The 22,509-nt window shown below is 41.6% G+C and overlaps 2 protein-coding genes across 16 annotated transcripts in view; one reads left to right on the top strand and one right to left on the bottom strand.

Moving 5' to 3' along the window:
* LOC113042390 (kelch-like protein 34) overlaps positions 1 to 6,365 on the top strand; it is a 29,849-nt gene extending 23,484 nt beyond the window's left edge. Inside the window, exon 2 of the mRNA XM_026201238.1 lies at positions 5,517 to 6,365. Within this exon, the coding sequence (XP_026057023.1) occupies positions 5,517 to 5,621 (105 nt within the window). The 3' untranslated portion in view covers positions 5,622 to 6,365. The remainder of the gene's footprint in view (positions 1 to 5,516) is intronic.
* LOC113042388 (connector enhancer of kinase suppressor of ras 2-like) overlaps positions 1 to 22,509 on the bottom strand; it is a 76,872-nt gene that overhangs the window by 15,852 nt on the left and 38,511 nt on the right. For 5 of the 15 annotated variants that reach the window (XM_026201224.1, XM_026201226.1, XM_026201221.1 and 2 more), the window contains exons 6-13: positions 16,748 to 16,867; positions 14,105 to 14,164; positions 13,434 to 13,502; positions 10,737 to 10,883; positions 9,770 to 9,906; positions 8,191 to 8,384; positions 7,228 to 7,317; positions 3,757 to 3,965 (exon numbers count right to left, since the gene is read on the bottom strand). In XM_026201224.1, the coding sequence (XP_026057009.1) occupies positions 3,757 to 3,965; positions 7,228 to 7,317; positions 8,191 to 8,384; positions 9,770 to 9,906; positions 10,737 to 10,883; positions 13,434 to 13,502; positions 14,105 to 14,164; positions 16,748 to 16,867 (1,026 nt within the window). The remainder of the gene's footprint in view (positions 1 to 3,756; positions 3,966 to 7,227; positions 7,318 to 8,190; positions 8,385 to 9,769; positions 9,907 to 10,736; positions 10,884 to 13,433; positions 13,503 to 14,104; positions 14,165 to 16,747; positions 16,868 to 22,509) is intronic. The other 10 variants (XM_026201225.1, XM_026201230.1, XM_026201222.1 and 7 more) reach the window with 3 other exon arrangements.

The following is a 22,509-nucleotide window of genomic DNA, read 5'->3' as shown; positions in this document are numbered from 1 at the left end:
AACTTTAAGCTCTTGAACAAATCCTACAAGAAGTAAACATAAGAACTGACTCCAAAGATCTTCTAAACTTCATTTCTTATTCCTTAGGGGTCACAATCTTCTGAGAGAGATTTAGAGCATTATGGGACAACTATGACCCTTGTGACTTGAATAAGCACAGTGGTTACATCTCATGTTTTTTGCTTCCTTCTAGTTGCCTTCTACTGTGGTGAAATGGTTCTGTCCATCCATTCTCTCAATCTCTGATGTTGAGAGTCCCTCTCATCTACTATAGTTCACTAACACATTGCCCTAGATAGCATGCTAAGATCTGCCATCAGGCTACAACTGAATGCCACATGGCAACACAGGCTCTCAGTTCACATGACATATGGTACAAACCTTTTCCGCTGTGATATCTACAACTGACATATGCTCCATGTGATAGCCTTAAAGCACTGCATTAACCTAAACTAATCCTGTACGTAAGCACTGCCTTCGCTGGAGTTTTAGCAGTTTTCAGGTGATGTAATAATGGCAGTGGGTTGCTCAAATGAACTGGACTGAAGGAACTGGGCTTATGACAGTCAGACAAAACACTTTTGTGTTAGTGTGTCCAGTGGATGGAGTGAGTGAGCTTTCTCCTTGAGTGTGAGGTTAGTGTGCTGGTATTGTTCAGACAAACTGGAGCTCTCTTATCGGACTGCAATGCAGGCAATAAAACACCACTGTAAACAACATAGCTTAATGAAGAAGTTACACTGCACATACCAAACAGCTGTAGGCTTATTAAGTCAACACCATACAGAATGGTCTCTCCTGTCTGTTTTGCTTGCATCATCTCATCGGATCTTCTCATCTGGCATCTTACTCATGTTTCATCTTAATTGACCTTCTCTTTCAATATTAATCTAATATTGCTGTCTCATCTCCGATTCTGTCTTCTCGCATGTTTTCTTGAATCTTCTCTGATCTTCTCTTTGCATCTTGTATCCTGCATCTAAGCTTCTCTAGTCATTTTGCTGTCTTGTAGTGTCTCTTCTTGTCTCCTCTCGTCTCTTCTTGCATCTTCAATTTTGTATCTTTACCTTTAATCTAGCTTCTTCTCATTCGTTTTTTTTAATCTCATCTCCTCTAGTTTTGAATGTTCCCTTCTCCATGTTCCATCTTGTCATGTCTCTTCTCGGCTCATATTGTCTTTTCTTTTCCCCTTACACCTTAGGTTCTCTTCTGATTTAATTTAGTCTCTTCATTTATCATCTTGCCTCTTTTCTTCTGATTGTCTCATCTTTTCCATCATCTCTCATTTCATTTTGTTTAATCTCATCTAATCTCTTCTCAACTCTTTTAGTTCTGAATGTTCCTTTCTTCAGTTCCTTTTCTTCTGGTCTCATCTGGTGTATCTTCTGGTTTCATCTCACCTCTTCTCACATTCTTATTTCATTTAGTCTCTTCACTTCTCATGTCACTTCGTCTCTTCTGATTTTCTCTCACTTTTACGTCTGTTTTTTTCTCATCGTAGTACACTCTCTTCTCCTTTTGCATAATCTGGCATCTTCTCTTCACATTTGATTTTATATTGTCTCTTTTCATGTCATCCCTTCCTTTTTTGCATCTTCCCTTGTCATTTTGTCTCTTTGGGTCTTGAATCAGCTTTCATTTGTCTCACAACTCCTCTTGCATCTTACATTCACTTCTTGTTTCATTTTGTCTCTTCACTTCTCATCTTGCTTTTTCTCCTCTCATTTAGCATTTTGTCTCTCCTTTTTTTCAATATTCTTCTCTCTTGATGTTTAATGTTGAGGTGTCTCTTTTCGTCTTTATCTTCTCTTTTGTATCCTGCCTTCTCTTCTTGTTTCATTTCATCTTTTGTCTCTTCTTGTCTCTTCTTGTCTCTTCTCTTCCCTTTAATCATGTACAACTCAGAGGTATATGCAAATTATAAGTTTGTAGAGTTTCTAGCAAAGTTCATGAGCTAGAGAAAGAACAATAGCAAGAGTGCTGATACTAGCACATTGGTTCGGGTCCAAACTTATGGTGATGAAGTCAGCAGAGTCTTCCCACCCCTGCACACCCTTTACCCCAGATCAGGTCAGAGGACACATGGACACACTACCCTGCTGAGGGTGTCTATAAACAGAAGCTGCAGGTGAGATGCACTGTGAAAGTCACTCTTATGCAAAACGGCATCACCCCAGCTGGGATCTCAGAGTGGCCCCTTTCACATTTCTTCATGAGGACCTATAATTAACTTCATTTTGAAAAATAAATAAATAAATAAATAGAAAACTAAACACACATAATCACTTCTCATGGTCTGGTGGAGATATCGACTACAACATATTGACGTGAAGACAGCACATGGTCGAGTCTTGGCCAATCACAGTGCTGTTTCAGATGGAGCTAGGCCAATCACGTCACTCCATGCCCTGTGACAGATGACAACACGGCTTAGCCCCGCCCACCCCCACAGAGCCACCATCTGCCTACTCAGCATCCATATGCACACTGTGACACACCACTGCGAGTCACTTTTCCCCAGATTATTAGTTTTCCCTTGGTGTTTGTGTGTGTGGTTATGGCTGTGTCTGTGTGCACTCTCAAGAACATTGGCTGCCACATTCCCTCTTAAAAATGACAGCTAGATCTCACCTCCACTCCTAATAACTTCACACACAGGGCGACTAGTCCCAGTGAGAAAACCCACTCACCTACACACACATACACATACAGCATACACAGGGCTGACACAAACTCCCACACACCTACACTCTGACTAAAGGTAGAGGACCAACACACTCATTATACGCACACAGACAATCACACACACACAAACGCTCACCTAGCATGTGGGCGTAAGTATACATTCTGCTTCTGCACACCATGACCTGGTGCTTTCAGTGAAAACTCGTTATGTAAGACTCTACCTGCAATGATCACAGAGACCTTGATCGAGCCAAGAACTGATGAAAGCAGCCAGGTCTTGAAGAATGACTCTTTGTTACTTTGTTTGAGCAACAGAAAATAAAAGGAACACAGACACTGTGCGATATTCCTCACAATCTCTGAGTTTGGCCTGATCCAGACTGTCACACTCAAAAAGAGACATTCTTAGACAAAGAGAAAGAACCTGATTGAGACATGTTGGATAAAAGGCACACATACTACCACTCAGCTCAATAGCAAAGAAACTTTTGTAAAGGCACAAAAAAAAGTTTCTTAAATAGTATTTTTGTCTTGTTTCGCAGGTAACGGACTTAAAACATGAGCAATGTTTTTGAGAAGCAGGACTAAATGTATTTTTATTAATCCATTACCTAAAACAGAAGACTATTATGCTTACCAACCCTGCTGATCAAAATACAGTATTTATTTAAAATACAGTATATATTTAAAATACAGTATATATTTTTACAATTCAAAATAACTTTTCTATTTGAATATATTTTAAAATGTTATTTATTCTTCAGATGGCAAAGCTGAATTTTTAAATTCAAACTCAAAAAAGACCCACCGGACCTCAAACATTTGAACAATGTTTTCAAAGGTTATTTTAGTAAATACATTGAAAAACAAGACAAAAATATTTACAGTACGACTCTATTGGTGGCTGCAAAAAAAGTCCCACCTTTAAATCCAAAAAACCAATCACTTAATCACACATAAGCTTGGCAGACAGTTTTGGAGATGACCTGCGCAGTACTAGCATGACCACAAACTGCCTACAGAATAAACCAACTCCCTTCAGAATACTTGAACAGAAGACATACTACTCACATGGTAAAGAGAGGTGGAGTCTGGGTTAGGCGTGTTCATGGATTCCTGACGGAGCACCTCCATTTGAAGGGTTGGGAGGAGGGCGTAGTGGGTGGGGCTCCCGCTCTTTTCGCTCTTCTTCTTGCCACGTTTTCCCGTGTCTCTCTTCATGCTACGCCCAGCCAGATCAGCCGCCTTCTCATCACTTACATACCGCAACAGAGTGTTTTCTGAGAGGGAGAAAGAACAATATCTTTAATAACAGTAGCTGACAGTCCCAACTCAAGCTTTCAAAACTTCTGTGTTTCATGGAAAAAGAAAGTAATATGGTTGAAAAAAATGAGGGTGAGTAAATGAAGGCAGGAATGTCATTGTTCAACTGTTCCTTTAAATGCATTTTTTCCAACAATGTTACCATTTTTATGGTTAATCGGTCATTATAGATTTCGTTTGGCCTGTTCAGTAAATCAAAATTACATTTGTACATCCAACCCTTCTCAAACAGTACACCCATTTTCCAGGCTGTACTGTGTCAAATCACTGAATAAGCTCACATCAGTATTCCATCAATCAAGCATCCCAAACCTCTCTCGAAATACTCTAAACCTCAGTTGGCCAATCACAATGATTCATTCCCTCAGTAGAGGTCTATCATTAGCACTACTTAAGCCTTGTGCACTCTTCCCAAATCAGTCGAATCCAATCAAACTCTATAGGCTTATTCTTGCCTAATGAGCATAACAAGCCGATTGGTCACAGCCATATTAGTGAGCCAAACCAACGGGCTCCCAGCAGTCCAGATTTTTACTCGTCTGTTCATTTAGGAACCACCGCAGCCATTGTTGGGTTTCCCTCCACTCACACCCATGACCACCGTTGCCCGGCAGCAGCCAATGGGACGTGAAACACTCAGGAGAGCTCCTGTCAGAGTTACCATGGCAACAGCATGCTTCCAGAAGAAGTTCCCTCTTCTTTATAGCTCAGAATGGAAAAGTTGAAGAGGTGGCAGATTTTAAATGGCATACAGTACGTTCACCTAGACAGGGTACACAACCTCGCAGAGTCATTATAAATCATTATTTAATTAATTGTAACTTCTTGAGTTTAAAAAATGTAATATACTGCCATATAAAACTCATTAAATTTGTAAATAAAGTAGATGGATCTAAAATATCAGTCTGGATGATCCATCAGTAACAATGTAATTTTTTTTTTTTCAAATTTTTTCAATAATAATAATACTTTTTATTACTTAATATTATTTTATAATAACAACAATAATATTTGTCAAACTGTGCAGGAAATGTTTCTTTTTTGTTTCATATTTTTATTCAGTTAATAATAAATAAAAATAATATTAATAATAATTATAATATAATTGTATTATATTATAATTTTATTATATAATAATAAAAACTTAAAATGTATCCATCCAAAAACACAATTAAATTTCAAATTATGCAGCCGTTCTCTTTTCTCTTTGTTTTTTGAAAAGCATGCCCCAAAACTGAATGTATGAAATTTCTTCATTTTGAATACATTGCCAATAATACAGAAGACGACTTTGGTAGAACACCCATTCTGACAGTAAAAAAAACCTATCACTGCTACACAGAAATGACAAATTACCAAGATTTCCGAGCAGTAATTGACCTTAATACATCTTTATCCTTTCTGACCCTCCCTCCACTCTCACATTGTATCACAATCTTCTTCCTACATCCCTCTTGCAATCTCCTTCGAGTGCCTCTTTCTAATTTCACCATCTTTCTTGCTCTCAGCTAAACACCATCTGGCAGCCTCACCTCCAGCATTTTCTCCCCGGAGTTTTAAGGAAAAGAGGGAACCGGAAAAGCAAGGAAATAAGAGAGCTATCAAGGCGCTAATCTCCGAAACAATGCGGATAGACAGAGCTGCTTAACGGGATCAAATAGCAGCCAGGAGACACAGCCAGGTGATCATCCACCCCCTCGCTCAAAAAACACACATATAAAGAAACACAAATGCCACAAAGAAGAGAGAAGAGATGGGTTTGGGCAACAGCAATCCTGGAGGAGACCACCGAAAGAAAACAAACACGTTAGCGTGGGAAAGCAGTAAGACACGACATGAGTGAGTCAAAACAAAAGATGCTGCCCCCGCAGCCTCAATGAAGATGGTGATGAGGAAGTGACGGAGATTGACTAACCAGCCAAACTTTACCCCGAACTTATAATTATGAACACAGTAAGTAAAATGTTGATGAAAGAGCTTCATTGACATTATCTGTCTACGTTCTTGCAGTCCAACTATTTCTGTCGGGGAGTTCTGGACTGTTTTTCTAAAGCAGGAGCCAATTGAGACGGTCTCGGGCCTAGAGCACACTGGCTCTGTGTTGGTGCTCAGAGACTGCCACTGTTATCCTGGCACTGCATGCAGCGTGGCCACAAGAAGTAATCAGCAATGCCCAGCGCAGTTCAGAACCACGGCGCAGCGAGGAGAATTCGATTCATGGAGAAGAGCTCAGCTCAACATCAATCCTGAATAAGAGCCATGAGAATGTAATAACACAGCAACAGTGAGTAACAATGAAGGAAAATCCAGGCAGAATGAGACAAAACTGAGAAAGAAGAAGAACAGATGGAAAACAAAGATGCATTTGAAAGTAAAGAAGATATTCTATATATATATAAATAGGGTCCATTTTAATGTTTTTATATTTATATGTGTTATACATATATATTATACAATAATATACAATATATACATATATATATTATTTAACATTTTTGCTCATCTGATACTGATTTAATACTACAACCCACTTTTCATGATTCAGTATAATTCTGGTGGTTAAAATCAAGAAAGAGAAGCTGGCATAAAAATTCAAGGGGTGTCAACAGTTCCCTCCAGTAGTCAATGCTATCTTATACTATTTTTTTTTTTACTATTTTTAATTAATTCATCAACATTTATTATACACGCTGTTTTATGGACTCATATTAATGAAGAGATTAAATGGAATATTTGTACTGTTAAAAACTCCAGGACCATTTAAAACAAAGCAATAAAACTTAATTATGACAAAAAGTGTTTGGACAGTTCCTGGTAGTCAGCCACACCCACAAACTAATAACTTATCATATATATATATATATATATATATATATATATATATATATATATATATATATATATGATCATTTTCAGATAATTTCAGACCACAGAATCAATATGAAATTATAATGAATAAGAAGAGTAAAGTCTATGAAAAGACTATCAAATTTAATTTAATTCTGATTGTAAATTCATCAGATTTAAATGTTTTATTAAAACAGTTTTTAATAACATTTTATTAACTAATAATGTTATTAAACCCAAAACTACTGATGTTGTATTAAAAATTGCGTCAAATACCTAGAAACAGAGAAAAGCAGCACACCTAAGAGTAAGGAGGAGTAAAAAGGATAATAAGCATGTGTATTTACAGTACTGTGACTGACACAAACTCACCTCTCCGACCTTCTCTCTTCATTCTAGCTGGGTCCTCGTATTCAGGAACCCAGTTATACTCTACAGGCATAGAGATGGGCCTCAGACGACCTGAAAGCATAGACATCCACATATACACATATCACTTTCTGTGTGTGTGTTAGTGTGTGTGTGTGTGTGTGTGTGTGTGTGTAAAGACAGGGAACAGAAAGATTGAAGTAAAATGACAGTTCACAATCCATTTTCTCCACAGACGCCAAGGTAAGTCTGTGCGAGTGTGTGTTTGTGTAAGACAGACTGTCACAGTTCATGTGTCCTCTCATTTTCTAGGGAAGCAGCGGGCATGGAGTGTGTCAGCAGTTCTGTGCCACTGCAGAGGCTCATGTTGGCATTTAACGACTAGAGCTGTGTTCTTTGATTCTGGATATAATGCTACACACACACACAGAGACACACACACAGACACACATTCACAACAAAGTGCAGCCCAGCTCCCTGGAGTTTAATTACAGAAAATCTGAAACCAACTCCCCTATGCAGGATACTTGTTATAGACATACTCGCTTTATAAACCATCAAGAAACATACAATCACACAACTGCAAAATATATAGGACACTTCACAGAAATTATATAAGCAGAAGCTTCCAAAACCAGTTCTTTAGCTGGATCTAACTGAACTTAGGTATGCAACATAATTGGAGTAAATAGTGTTTTTGGTCATTATGTGTGGTTTTATAATCAGCAGATGTTCATAGAGGTTTGGTCTGTGTCTTGAATTAGGTGTCCATATGTATATGGTGGGTCAATATTTAGTCTCTCGGGCATCTGCTGTAAAAGTTAGCAAAAAATAACTAATAATTTTATGCTGTGCAGAAAGTTAGAACCACATGCTAAAACAATGAATAACCCTGATGTACCATCTAAGCTTGTTCAGAAATGTGCTCATAGACAAAACATTTTGTGTGTGTGTTTGTTTGTGTACCGTAAGTGGGTGTGCTGTCTCGACGGGATGTTGTGGGTCCATGGCTGGGGTCGTACTCGTAGCAGTAAAGAACGGCTTCTTCTTCCATGAGAGGAAATCGTCGTCTGTACTCTTGATCCAGGAATGAGTTTGGTGATTCTGAACCTTTTGCAGCAGGGACCCCGCCTTCACCCAGGAGACCGCCTTTTTCATCTCTAAAAGCACAGCATTACAATATGTATTTAGATTTTACTGTATGTATTAAAACATATATCTGTATTAATATATATTAAAATGTTACTTTTTCCTGTGATGGCTTAGCTGAATTTCTTCTGTGTCACATGATTCTTTAGAAATCATGATTTGGGGCTCAAAAAAATATTTTATATTACTATCAATGTTGAAAACAGTTTAACATTTTTGTGGAATAAAAAGTGAAAAAAAAAAAAATTATTTGAAAAAGAAAAATGTGTAATATTGTTAAAAAAATAAAATAAAATCTTTGACTGTCATTTTTTTATCAATGTAATGTGTGAATAAAAATATTATTTATTTATTTTCTTATTGTCCCCAAACTTTTAAATAGTTGAGTAGATTAAATTTTACACAGAAATGTGTGAATGTTATATTTTTTATTTTTGCAACTAAGGAAAACCTTAAATATTTTGTCTAAAAAATGTAAAGTGAATTCAGGCATTTGTAACTGTAAACTTTCGCTAACATTTACATTTAACATTGTCATTAAATAATTGGTGTGTAACGATACAAATCTCCATATTCATCGGGAAGAAGGAGGCGGGAACCAGCGCACAATCAAATCATAATTTTAATATTCAAAATAAATACAAAACGGCGCACCAGCCCCTCACGGACGACTGGTGCGCATAAATAAAAAGCAAACACATAAAATAATGTCCCAGGCCTGGTCCTCTCTCGTCCTTCACGGTCGTCACTCCAGTTTTATATCCTTCCATCTCCTACGTGGGACTCGATACTGGCGGTGGGGCGCAGGTGTAGCTCATCTCCAATCACTACACCTGGCCTCACTCCTCGTTCCCACGCCTCTCGGCCCCGCCCCACTCGCCACATGGTGTTTTTAAAGATTAATTTTACATAAGCAATAGATGATGGCAAAGATAATCTAAATGCAAAATTGTACAATTATGTAGACCCTATTGTTCAATAAATAGAAAAACTGATATATGAAATGGAAATAAATAGAAAAACTGATATATGAAATGGAAATAAATAGAAATACTGATATATGAAATGAATGCTGCAAAAACAGATCATTCACAAAACGCAACATTGATGTCACAACCATTGGCTTTTTAATACCACTAAACCTATTCAGTTTTCTGCAATAGTATGAATTATGCCCATACAGAAAGGTTAGCCAATAAAAACATGCATATTCAAATATGTTTGCTTGTATCGAACATACAGTAGCATAATTAGCAGCTTGTTTCATTCTAAAAACGTTGGACAAAATACAATACGATACGAGTTTTTGATGTAAGAAACACTGACTAAGAATTCAAGTGAATTTCAAGCCAAAAAGCAGCTGAAGTGTAAAAAATCCTTTCCTGGATGAGCTTACCTGGGTATGTAAGGCTCGGATGGAGGGGGCGGGATATACAGGTCTTGGAGGGCGGAGCTATCACGCTTGGAGGGTGTGCTGATAGTGCTCGTGGGCGTGGCCGAGCTGCTGGTGGGACTCCTGGGAACGACTGGCTGCTGGGCAGGCAAGATCATTTGATTAAAGACCAAAGTTCACATCTACTATGAGCTGGTAAAATGTCTGAGAGGACAACTAAACGTGATAATGGATCTCTGTTCCAGGACGTGACCCAGACACTATATCTGCAGACATTCACAAGGGCGGGGGATAGAAACAGTACACCGGGATCTCTGGGTCATGATGCTTTGACATAATGAGTGGGAGCCTATGGAAACATTTGCAGCATCTCCAGAGAACACAATAGTTTCAAAGACTATAGACATGTGATTAGTGTCTCCAGTGAGCTGAATGCCTTGGAACAAGGGTTGTGACACAGACTGCACAGACATGACATGCACAAAGAGGCATGTGCATATAATCAGTGAAATGAGCATGTGAGATGACAGCCACCAAGATGGAGATGTACACAGATCTGTTTGGGCAAAACAGCTAAAAGTTTAGTCTAGAGTCAACAAGTCTAGAACCAAACTTGAATCCTTCACGGAAAGCTGATTAAAGCTAATCTACTCTCGCTGGCAAGATCATTGGCTTGCACACTTTCGCAACACTTCTAAGGCAGGTTAGTGATGTTACTGCGAATGACTTAATAAGCACCGTAAGACCCACAAAGGCAACTCGGATATCCAAAAGTCCTGTTATTTACACAAAATAAACTATTTTCAGTCAGAAGTTGGACGTTTGAATGTAAAGCAAGTGCATTATGGGAAATGGAGTTAGAGGAGTCAGTTCCCTACCTAAGATGAGACCAGGGAGCGGGTGGCAGATAAAGGGGGAAAGTGCAGCCCAAAACGATGAAGCTTTTGGGACAGGGCGATCTGAATCCTACCTGGAGGGCCAGGGGCTTCCATCTCATGTTCTTTAGTAGGGCTGGGGCGGAGGTGAGCGTGCTCTGGGGACGCTTTTTCAGGGTCAATGTCACACCGGCAGGGTCCCCTCGCAGAGAGCTTACCAAGTTTTTCAACTGCCAGCCCACCTACAGCAACAAACACAGGGTCAACATACACAGACTCGACAAGAACGCAACACAGAGACATCACCTGACAAGGAACTGCCAGGAAATCCTAACACACCTCTCTCTATATCCGGTAAATATGGAGAGAATATACTGATACTACATATCACACACACATACACTTCCTGACACACTGTACATGTTGAATAAGTTTACGATGTGAAATGAGTGTACACTAATGAGGCGTGATGTGTGCTAATCATTTAATTGATTCCACATTAAAATCTGCGGTAGAACTTGACATTCCCGGTAAAATGTCAATATTTGAGCCTTCGGTTCTTCATAAATTATGTATAATCATGAATTCTGAAGCATGAAAAATTAACTAAATACCTATTGTGGAGAAGAATTATAAATGAAAATACTGGCCATATTTTACTAGACATTAAAAAATGAAAGATAATAAAAGATAAACATGAAGTATATACACTGACTACTTTTTATTGTTAAAATATTTATGTTAGACTGTTATGAAAATGCTTACTGAGCCAGCAAGTGAAGCTAATAGCTGGAGGCAGCTCTAAAATAATGTGACCCACTATATGCAAACTCTACATTTTTAAAGATGTTTACATTACTGATGAATTATTAAACTACATAAATTCATAACATTTCACAGTTTAGTAAAGTAATAAGGCTGTGCAGTGTACCACAAGTGATTTTACTATGGTTAAGATGTACTGTTAGATAATACAAGGCCACTTAACCATGATAAAAATAATTGTACATCATCACTGACTCAAGTGGCTTATTACAGTGACAAAAGCAACAATATAAAACAGGGGTTAAAATAAAATCAAATAAAAAGGTCTTTAAACATTAAAAATAGAATTGCTTTTATATTACAGGAAGTGGTCCCTCAAAAGGGAATCATAAATATATTTGGGGATCTGTGGCATCATAAAGTTTAAAACACTGTGATAAAAGGAGTTCAATGTTTGATGTTCAATAATTAACTTAATTATTTATGAATAATCGCAATAAACAATTGCTGTTAGTTCATATAGTTTTTTTTTTATTTGATATGCAAAAGAAAGGATTACCTTTATAATAAATCCTCATTAATCACTACAATGTCAGCATATAAAAAGAGGTGAAATTAAGTAATAAACACGCATTCAAACTTTTGTTTTTCTATCATAGTGGACACTTTTGATTTATTATAGTTATCCTGAGCTAATGATACTTTCTATCTCCTAGCCTTACCTCCACAGAAACCTTTCTGCATTTTCCGAATTTCTTTAAGACATTATTTATTATGTTTATTAAGCAGTTTACTGTTGGCTGGTTTAAGGTTTAACTATCCTTTAATATCCTTATGGGGACATTGAGTATCCACAATGTAGGCAAAACGTGACCCACACACAGTTTACACTTACCATGTTCTTCAACAAACAGAAATAACCACAATACACACACACACACACACACACACACACACACTGAGATGGGCTGGACATTCAGACCTGATCCCATAGCATACAGATACTATCACTGAGGTGACATATCAAGTTGCTCCCACAATGCACCATTCTTGAGTATTGTCATGGTAATTATTTGTCTTTGTGTTTTTTGCTACAAGCCGAATTCGTATCGCTTATCACACATTAGAAGCGCTTTTATCCAATTATGAAGGTGACAACAGTTTAATTACATGAGGATTAATGAGACCTTAGTGTTGCTGATGTTTCATCACAAAACAAGCTCAGCATCCCTCCCCATAGCGACAAGATGACTTAACACAAACAAGAAAAAAAGTTGAATTCTGATGCCTTGACGTAAAAACCATCACGCAAAGACCATCATAAATCTAAATATCAACGTCATTGTGGGATATTTAGCAGCCTGCAGATTCCTTAACTTCATAAAACATGCCCCACTTGAGAATACAATTCAAAGATTCAACAAATTATTCAGCACCTTATGCACATCAAACACTAAGGAAGACATTTCAAACAGAATTGATTTGACAAGCTACACTCCGTGCGCTATTAATTGTACACAGATGTACGCAGAAAAGGGAACTCCACAGGGTACGATCATTGGAGTACCTATTGACGCACTCCATATGCACGCACAGAAATCTCTCAAATTCGACCATCCTTAAAAACACACTTCCCTTCATTACATTTACAGCCTCTTATGCCCTTTAAACACTCCAGTCTCACTCAGAAACGCAGTCTAAAGCATAACACACTCAATCAGCATTGTGAATTCAGTCAAACTGGAATATAGTTGCCTTAGTCAGAAAGGAGCTAAAAATACATCTAGTAATATCTAGTTTTAAAGCTCTTGGTGCTTTAACAAAGACACGTCAAAGCCCTCAAATTCAAACGCAGCTAATTTTTTAGTTCTATAATTCACAAACTGAAAGGAAAGGGCCAACTGTTATTGAATATCAAGTGAAACTTACATATATATAGGGAACGAAATTGATGGATGGATGGATGATAAAATAGAAGAATAAATGAGGCAAACAGAGTAAGTGACTGATGAGAGACTGACACTCACCACTGTCTGATGGTTCACCTGGATGACCTCGTCACCTGCGTGGATCTTCTTACAGCGATCTGCTGGAGACTAAGAAAGAGACGGAAAAATGGAGAGGTATAAAAAGATAGAATAATATAGGGACAAACTTATTTACATAGTTGCTTTTATCCAAACCAATTTACATTGCATTCTGGTTTCACATTGTCACTTATGCTTTGCATTTATTTGATAAAAAAAATAGATACAGTAATAACCAATACAGTAATATTGTGAAATAATCTTATTTAGACAGAAAAATCTGTCTGAGACACAGAAGACATCTCAAATTGTTATTAATTTAATCTCAATGTGGTCTAAGATATGCAACTGAAATATGACATATAATATAAATATCATGGTGCTTCTTTTCTATGGGTACTGCATATTGCAGTATAGCGTGTGATTTCCACCCACTATTAGAGCTACAACAAAAACCAAGAGCTTTCAGTCACATGATCTGTGGATCTTTATTTAGAGCACTCTTGTCTGTATAGCTCTCTCGTTCTCTCTCTCCTGCTCTTTAATTTGAGCCTGTGCAGTAACAGCGGTACAATCAATTGCTGAGATTCATTACTTTTATCTGCAGCATGCAGGACATTATAAAAGACACATGAATTAGAGCGCACACATTAACACCGACTGGCTCTTACCCCCTCTGTGGTTCCTGTGATAACATGAAGCCCATCATATGTGGATTTGATGTACATTCCCTTAAGATATAAAAGACACAGGATGAAATTAATAGACTATAATGAATAATCTCCTCACCTCTTCCTCTTTCTGTCTTATGCACATTGAAGAACACTTCAAAATGCTTTCAGTCTATTCATGTATATAAAGAGATTTTTGAACATAAGCATGCATTCACACACACACACACACACACTTGCTCATTAGAACAAAGACCAATGCTGAGGAAGTTATTTTGAAACTGCTTGGCAAGATATACAAGCCGCTTATAAATTTCAATTAGTTAAGCTACAGTCAAGCTTCACTGCTAACAAAAGGATACCATTACATATTCATTCAAAAGTTTTGGGGTTTTTCTAAGATTTTTCAAAAGCATAAGTTTTCTCAAGATCTCATATACTCACCAAGGATGCATAATTTTCTCTATATATACTGTATAAATATATAATACAGGTGCATCTCAACAAATTAGAATTGTGTCACTCGTGTATTAAATAAATTCAATGCACACAGACTGAAGTAGTTTAAGTCTTTGTTTTTTTGTTTTTTTAATTGTGATGATTTTGGCTCACATTTAACAAAAACTCATCAATTCTCAACAAATTAGAATACTTCATCAGACCAATAAAAAAACTTTTTTAGTGAATTGTTGGCATTCTGGAAAGTATGCTCATTTACTGTACATGTACTCAGAACTTAGGGTCTTCTTTAATTGCTGCCTCAATTTGGCGTCGCGTGGATGTGATCAGTTTGTGGCACTGCTGAGGTGGTATGGAAGCATAGGTTTCTTTGACAGTGGCCTTCAGCTCACCTGCATTTTTTGGTCTCTGGTTTCTCATTTTCCTTTTGACAATATTGCATTGATTTTCTATGGGGTTCAGGTCTGGTGAGTTTGCTGGCCATTCAAGCACACCAACACCATGGTCATTTAACCAAATTTCAGTACTTTTGGCAGAATGGGCAGGTGCCAAATACTGCTGGAAAATGAAATCAGCATCTTCAAAAAGCTGGTCAGCAGAAGGAAGCATGAAGTTCTCCAAAATTTCTTGATAAACAGGTGCAGTGACTTCGATTTTCCAAAAAACACAATGGACCAACACCAGCAGATGACACTGCACCCAAAATCGCAGACTGTGGAAACTTAACACTGGACTTAAAGTAACTTGGGCTATAAGCTTCTCCACCCTTCCTCCAGACTCTAGAACCTTGGTTTCCAAATTAAATACAAAACTTGCTCTCATCTAAAAAGACGACTTTGGACCACTGGGCAACAGTCCAGTTGTTCTTCTCCTTAGCCCAGGTAAGATGCCTCTGACATTGTCTGTGGTTCAGGAGTGTCTTAACAAGAGGAATATGACAACTGTAGCCAAATTCCTTGACATGTCTGTGTGCCTTGACCACAGCCTCAGTCCATTCCTTGTGATGTTCACTCAAATCCTTGAAACGATTTTGCAATCCTCATAAGGCTGCTGTTCTCTCGGTTGGTTGTGCATCTTTTTCTTCCACACCTTTTCCTTCCACTCAACTTTCTGTTAATATGCTTTGATACAGCACTCTGTGAACAGCCAGCTTCTTTGGGATTGAATGTTTGTGGCTTACCCTCCTGGTGAAGGGTGTCAAATGACTGTCAGATCAGCAGTCTTCCCCATGATTGTGTAGCCTAGTGAACCAAACTGAGAGTTCATTTTGAAGGCTCAGGAAACCTTTGCAGGTGTTTTGAGTTGATTAGCTGATTGGCGAGTTTTTGTGAGTTTTTGTCAAATGTGAGCCAAAATCATCACAATTAAAAGAACCAAAAACTTGCATTGAATTTATTTAATACATACTGTCAAGATGTATTGTCAAGAGAAACATTTTAAACAAGAGACCAAAAAATGCAGATAAGCTGAAAGCCACTGTCAAACAAACCTGGGCTTCCATACCACCACAGCAGTGCCACAAACTGATCACATCCATACGATGGCAAATTGAGGCAGTAATTAAAGCAAAAGGAGACTCTACCAAATATTGAGTACATGTACAGGCCAACAATTCACCAAAAAAATATTGGTCTTATGAAGTATTCTAATTTGCTAGTGTGTTTGTGTGTTTGTGTGTGGTGTGTGTGTGTGTGTGTCTGTATATATATACATCACATGGTCCTTCAGAAATTATTCTAATATCTAGATTTATTCTAATATGCTAATTTGTATAAAACATAATTCATAGCAATAGAAAGTTCTGTAAAAAAATATATATTTTATTTAAAATCGAAATCTTTTGTCAAAGTATATGTCTTAACTGTTTCTTCTGGTCAATTTGATGCATGCTTGCTTAATAAAAATATTAATTTATTTATAATAAATCTAACTAACCCCAACATTTTGAATGGAAGTTTATACTGTATTTTAGTCACTCATAGTTCTATATCTTATAATATACAATTAATAACATTTAATATATTAATAAATGATCAAATACTAATCATCAGAACTCCTGAACTACAATCAGGCAGATATGTTTACACTAAATTATTTTATTAATAATTGAATTTAAAACATAATGATAAACATCAGTAAACAGCACATTCATCTGTAGAACAATATAATTGTGTGTGATCTTACCAGACCCTCTGTAGGTTTAATATTAGCCAGTTGAACCACCTCCAGATGTGCCGACTGGGAGACCAGGGGGTCTGACGACAGTGAGATGATGTGGTCACATACTCCAGACAATGTCTTACACTTGAGAGAGAGAAAAAAGAGGGAGAAAGCATATCAATTATATTTCTCCACAGATATGCTGCACTGGGCGAACATTTATTAGATTTAACTCAGCATCATAGATATGATCAAATTTAGGTTTAATGTCCCGTGACCACAGAATGCATCTTTCGATGAAGTCAATATTCAACTTTTGTGGGGCACAGTTTTAATAAACAGGAGCAGTTCTGAAGCCGTTTCCGTTGGGAAAGACTTTGTTCCTCTTCGGGAACTCGAGCTGCGTCGATCGCATTTGGGGAACGCCTTTGGCAAGAACAACTCTGAATATCGTGTGCAATCAGTTCAATGGAAGAGCGTGACGTCACGGACGGGGTGACGTAGCGACCAGGAAGCTATAAAGGCACGTGCCACGCAGCTGGCTTCAGCTTCGCGTCTTTCAGCAAGCGCTCTGTGTGTGCATGTTCATAAGTCTGTCTTGTAAGTCTTATTTACTGTTGTCTGTCCAGTATCATTAGACTACGATGCCTAAGTCTAAAGCTAAGACGAGACATTTGAAGGGCGAAACCAAATCGCGCTATAAACTGTGTGTTCCTCCATGCCAGCGCTACATCACGGCTGGGGACACACATGATTTATGCGTGGTTTGCCTGGGATCGGAGCACGCTGAGTCGGCTCTCGAGGGAGCCGACTGCCCGCATTGTGAACGATTGCCAATGCGGGCGCTTCGATCCCGGAGGGCTCTCTTCGAGGAGGGAGCCTTCGCCAGCGTTCCCCGCGGCTCTGGCCCCGCTTCTGCTGAGGCAGAGCGGCTGCTGCACTCGTGGGGTTCGCAGGTGGATCTGGCAGAGGGAATGGAGACGGGCACGTCCTTATCTCCTTCCTCATCTGCTAGATCTGGCGCCCAAACCCTGGGATCGGAAGCACGCTCGTCGGTTTCTTCCGCCCAGGGCGAGGGGTCGACACTCCACCTCTCTTCGTCTGATGAGGTGGATGTGGAGACAGTTGGCAGGGATTCGCCACCCCTTTCGCCCCAGTATGAGGAGCTGCTGGAGGTGGTAACTCGCGCAGTCGAGAAGTTAAAAATAGACTGGCCCCCACAAAAATCACATGAACCGCAGAGAAGTAAATTAGATGAGCGGTATCTCAGGCCCAGACAACCACCTCCAGCCCGGAGCCTTCCCTTTTTTTCCCGACCTCCATGATGAGATAGCGAGGTCGTGGAAACATCCATATTCCACCCGTCTTTTCGGCCCTGATTCGCAGTATTATGGGAATGTGACAGGGCTCGATGAGCGTGGTTACAGAGCGATGCCACGGGTTGAACAGACGCTTGCGGGCTATCTGTCACCCGGTTCGGCGTCGTCTCTGAAGGCTCCGGCCTTGCCTACTAAAGCATTAAGAACGACATCAGGGTTAGTGGGCAAGGGCTATGTGGCAGCAGGTCAGGCAGGGGCGTGCCTTCACACCATGGCCGTCCTTCAAGCATATCAGGCCGACCTGTTGAGAGATGTAGACGAGGGAGAGGGGATCAAGTCCGACGATATTGCAGAACTTAGACGGACCGCTGATCTCTCCCTCCGCGCCACCAAAGAGACCGCTCGCGCAATTGGGCGGTCTATGGCAGCCTTGGTGGCCGCGGAGAGGCATTTATGGCTGAACCTGTCCCAAATTAAAGACCGTGACAGGTTCTGCCTCCTGGACGCCCCGCTCCAAGCCTCGGGCCTGTTCGGCGACACAGTCAATACTGTCGTCGACAGGTTCCAGGAGGCCCGTAAACAGGCGGCGGCGTTCCAGAGTTTCCTCCCTCGTCGCTCTTGTGGGTTATCTGGACGGGAGATACCCACGCCACTAGCAGGCTCCTCATACCGCGAGGCTCAAAAGCAGAGCGTCGCCACTCGTGCTCCCCCACGCCGGGACCGAGGGTCTAAGCGCTCTGAGTCGGGGGCTCCTAGATTAAAATCAGACCTTCGTACTATTATCGAAGCTAGGAAGTCCTCGACAAAGAGGTCCTGACGCCATGCTACCAGTGACCTCGAGGGTAGCCCCTACGGGGTCAGAGCGGTTCCCACCTCAGTATACGGTGCCCGCCTCTCCCCGGTACCCTCCGGAGGCCGGTCTGCCAACCCTGCCAGTGTTTCAGGGCGCAGCGGTCTCCCGCGAGCGTCCCTCCCAGTTATTTCCGCCCGTGAGCGTAGCGGAGCTGGGAAGCTCGCCTCCCCTTCGGGGGCCTCTTACACCAGAGATCAGTCTCGAGAGACTGATTCCCTTAGTACATTTTCGAGCAGCGTGGAGACTTCTGCCAAATGTTTCTCAATGGGTCCTGCACACAGTAGAAAGAGGCTACGCTATTCAATTCGGCCGTCCACCGCCGAAATTCGATGGGGTTACACCGACAGTCGTCGGCCCCCAGCAGGCTCTGGTTATGGAACAAGAAGTGAATACCCTATTAAGGAAGGAGGCCATCGAGGTGGTCCCTCCTCTAGACAGGGAATCCGGGTTCTACAGCCGGTATTTCATAGTTCCAAAGAAGGATGGGGGGTTGCGTCCGATCTTAGACCTACGTCAGTTAAACCTCTCAGTTATGTCACTGAAGTTCAAAATGCTTACTGTCAAACAGGTTGTAGCTCAAATCAGATCCGAGGACTGGTTTGTCACGATAGATCTCAAAGACGCATACTTCCACATATCCATCCTTCCACAACACAGGAAGTTTCTGAGGTTCGCTTTCGGGGGCAAAGCTTATCAATATCGAGTACTTCCATTCGGCCTTGCACTCTCACCCCGCACATTCACGAAGTGTGTAGATGCGGCTCTGGTACCCCTCCGTATGCAGGGCATCCGCATTCTAAATTATATCGACGATTGGTTGATCTTAGCTCAATCAGAGCAGATGGCGGTTCGACATCGAGATGTCGTTCTCGCACACATGGGGGAGCTGGGTTTGAGACTGAATGCCAAGAAGAGTGTACTTTCTCCAGTTCAGAGAACCACCTATCTAGGCGTAGTATGGGATTCGACCACGATGCAGGCACGTATGTCTCCTGCTCGGATCGAGTCGATCCTCACATCAGTCAAGAGAGTCAGAGAAGGCCAGTCACTCACTGTGAAGCAGTTTCAGAGACTGTTAGGGCTCATGGCAGCTGCGTCCAACGTGATACCTTTTGGTCTCCTGCACATGAGGCCCCTTCAGTGGTGGCTCAAGACCAAGGGGTTTTCCCCGAGGGGAAATCCTTTCCGAACTATTCAGGTCACGCGGCGATGCCTTCGTGCCTTAGACATATGGAAGAAACCTTGGTTCTTGAATCAGGGCCCGGTGCTGGGATCTCTTGGTCGCCGTGTAACGCTAGCGACAGATGCGTCCCTCACCGGTTGGGGTGCGGTCATGAGTGGCCACCCTGCCCGCGGTCTGTGGAGCGGTCGCCATCTGACATGGCACATCAATTGTCTAGAAATGCTAGCAGTGTATCGAGCTTTAAAATATTTCCTCCCAGACCTGAGAGGCTGTCATGTGTTAGTGCGCACCGACAACACAGCGGTAGTCTCTTATATCAATCACCAGGGGGGTCTGCGTTCACGCCCCTTGTACAAGCTGGTGTACCAGATCCTCCTGTGGTCCCAGGGCAAACTCCTCTCGTTAAGAGCAGTGTATATTCCTGGGCGATTGAATGTGGGAGCAGACATGCTGTCGAGACAGGGGCCAAGGCCCGGGGAATGGATGCTTCATCCCGAGGTGGTGAAGCAGATATGGCAGATATTTGGCAAAGCTCAGGTGGACCTCTTCGCGACTCGAGAGACATCGCAATGTCCCCTCTGGTTCTCTCTAGTTCACCCAGCTCCACTGGGACTAGATGCCATGGCACAGACTTGGCCGAGGATTCGTCTGTATGCCTTTCCCCCCATCGCTCTGCTCCCGGGAGTTCTGGCGAGAGTACGCCGGGACGGGGTCCGTCTGTTGTTAGTAGCCCCGTTCTGGCCGGGCCGAGTATGGTTCGCAGATCTGATTTCTCTCCTCGACGGCTCTCCATGGCAGATTCCGATCAGGACAGATCTACTCTCTCAGGCGCAGGGCAAAATAATTCACCCTCGGCCGGAGTTGTGGAAGCTGTGGGTGTGGCCCCTGAGGGGGCACATCTGTTAGCAGCTGGTCTCTCAACCGAGGTTGTTGAGACCCTACTCCAATCCAGAGCTCCCTCTACGAGGAAACTGTACGCCCTGAAGTGGAAACTCTTCACTTCATGGTGCAGAGATCGCCACCTTGACCCTGTTAACTGCCCAGTTGGTACAGTTCTGGAGTTTTTACAAGCTAGGCTCTCTGCGGGGTTGACCCACTCCACCTTAAAGGTGTACGTGGCGGCCATAGCTGCTTACCACGTCCCTTTCAGTGACCAGTCACTGGGTAGACACCCCCTAGTTACACGTTTCCTCCGAGGTGCACTGAGGCTGAGACCTCCAGTACGGTCCCGTATTCCCCCATGGGATCTGGTTGTGGTGTTAGAGGCTCTCTGCAAAGCTCCATTCGAGCCAATTCAAGAAATATCAGACAGACATCTGACACTTAAGACTGCCCTATTATTGGCTATTACTTCTCTAAAGAGAGTTGGAGATCTCCAGGCCCTCTCGGTGGCCCCTAATTATCTAGACTTTGCCCCTGGTATGGCCAAAGCATTTCTTTACCCTCGAGCGGGTTATATTCCTAAAGTTCCCTCTGTCACACCACAACCTGTCGTACTGCAGGCCTTCGGGAGCCAGACCAGGTGAAGCTAAATTGTATGTGTCCAGTGCGAGCACTGGACGCATACGTCCACAGAGCTGCCCTGTGGAGAAAATCCGACCAATTGCTTGTATGCTACGGTCCTACTAACAGGGGTTCTCCTGCCTCTAAGCAGACCCTCAGCCGTTGGATAGTCGAGGCTATCAACGAGTCATATGAGTCCTCTGGTCTTCCCCTTCCTTTGGGAGCCAAGGCTCACTCTACGCGGAGTATGGCTGCCTCTAAGGCCTTCCTGGCAGGTGTGTCCCTCTTGGACATCTGCAACGCTGCGGGGTGGTCCACGCCCTCTACATTTGCCAGATTTTACAATCTCGATATGCGAGCCGCTCCTGGCTCTTCTGTCCTCTCGTCCTAAGCTGTGCTCTACGGATACACACTAGGCAGGGGTTTGGTAGTCTGGCAGCGTTGGCACATCGTTCCCCAAATGCGATCGACGCAGCTCGAGTTCCCGAAGAGGAACGTCCCTAGGTTACGTATGTAACCCTAGTTCCTCGAGGGAACGAGACGCTGCGTCGCCGAGCCATACTCCCGGCACCCCTGCCTGCGCTTGCTTCCCTACTCGAAGCTGAAGCCAGCTGCGTGGCACGTGCCTTTATAGCTTCCTGGTCGCTACGTCACCCCGTCCGTGACGTCACGCTCTTCCATTGAACTGATTGCACACGATATTCAGAGTTGTTCTTGCCAAAGGCGTTCCCCAAATGCGATCGACGCAGCGTCTCGTTCCCTCGAGGAACTAGGGTTACATACGTAACCTAGGGACGTTATGCCTAAAAAGACTAGGAGTAAATCTATGGGTTGATCAGTTATGGGATAATTAGATTTGGAAAATGTGCTGCATTAATTGTCAAGAAGTTGAGTTTCATTCTGGTTTAGGTTTTTCTTCTTTTTTTGG

This window comes from Carassius auratus, chromosome 24, assembly GCF_003368295.1.
Source record: "Carassius auratus strain Wakin chromosome 24, ASM336829v1, whole genome shotgun sequence".
In the NCBI taxonomy this organism is placed as follows: domain Eukaryota; kingdom Metazoa; phylum Chordata; class Actinopteri; order Cypriniformes; family Cyprinidae; genus Carassius; species Carassius auratus.
This window is presented reverse-complemented; position numbering and strand designations above follow the sequence as displayed.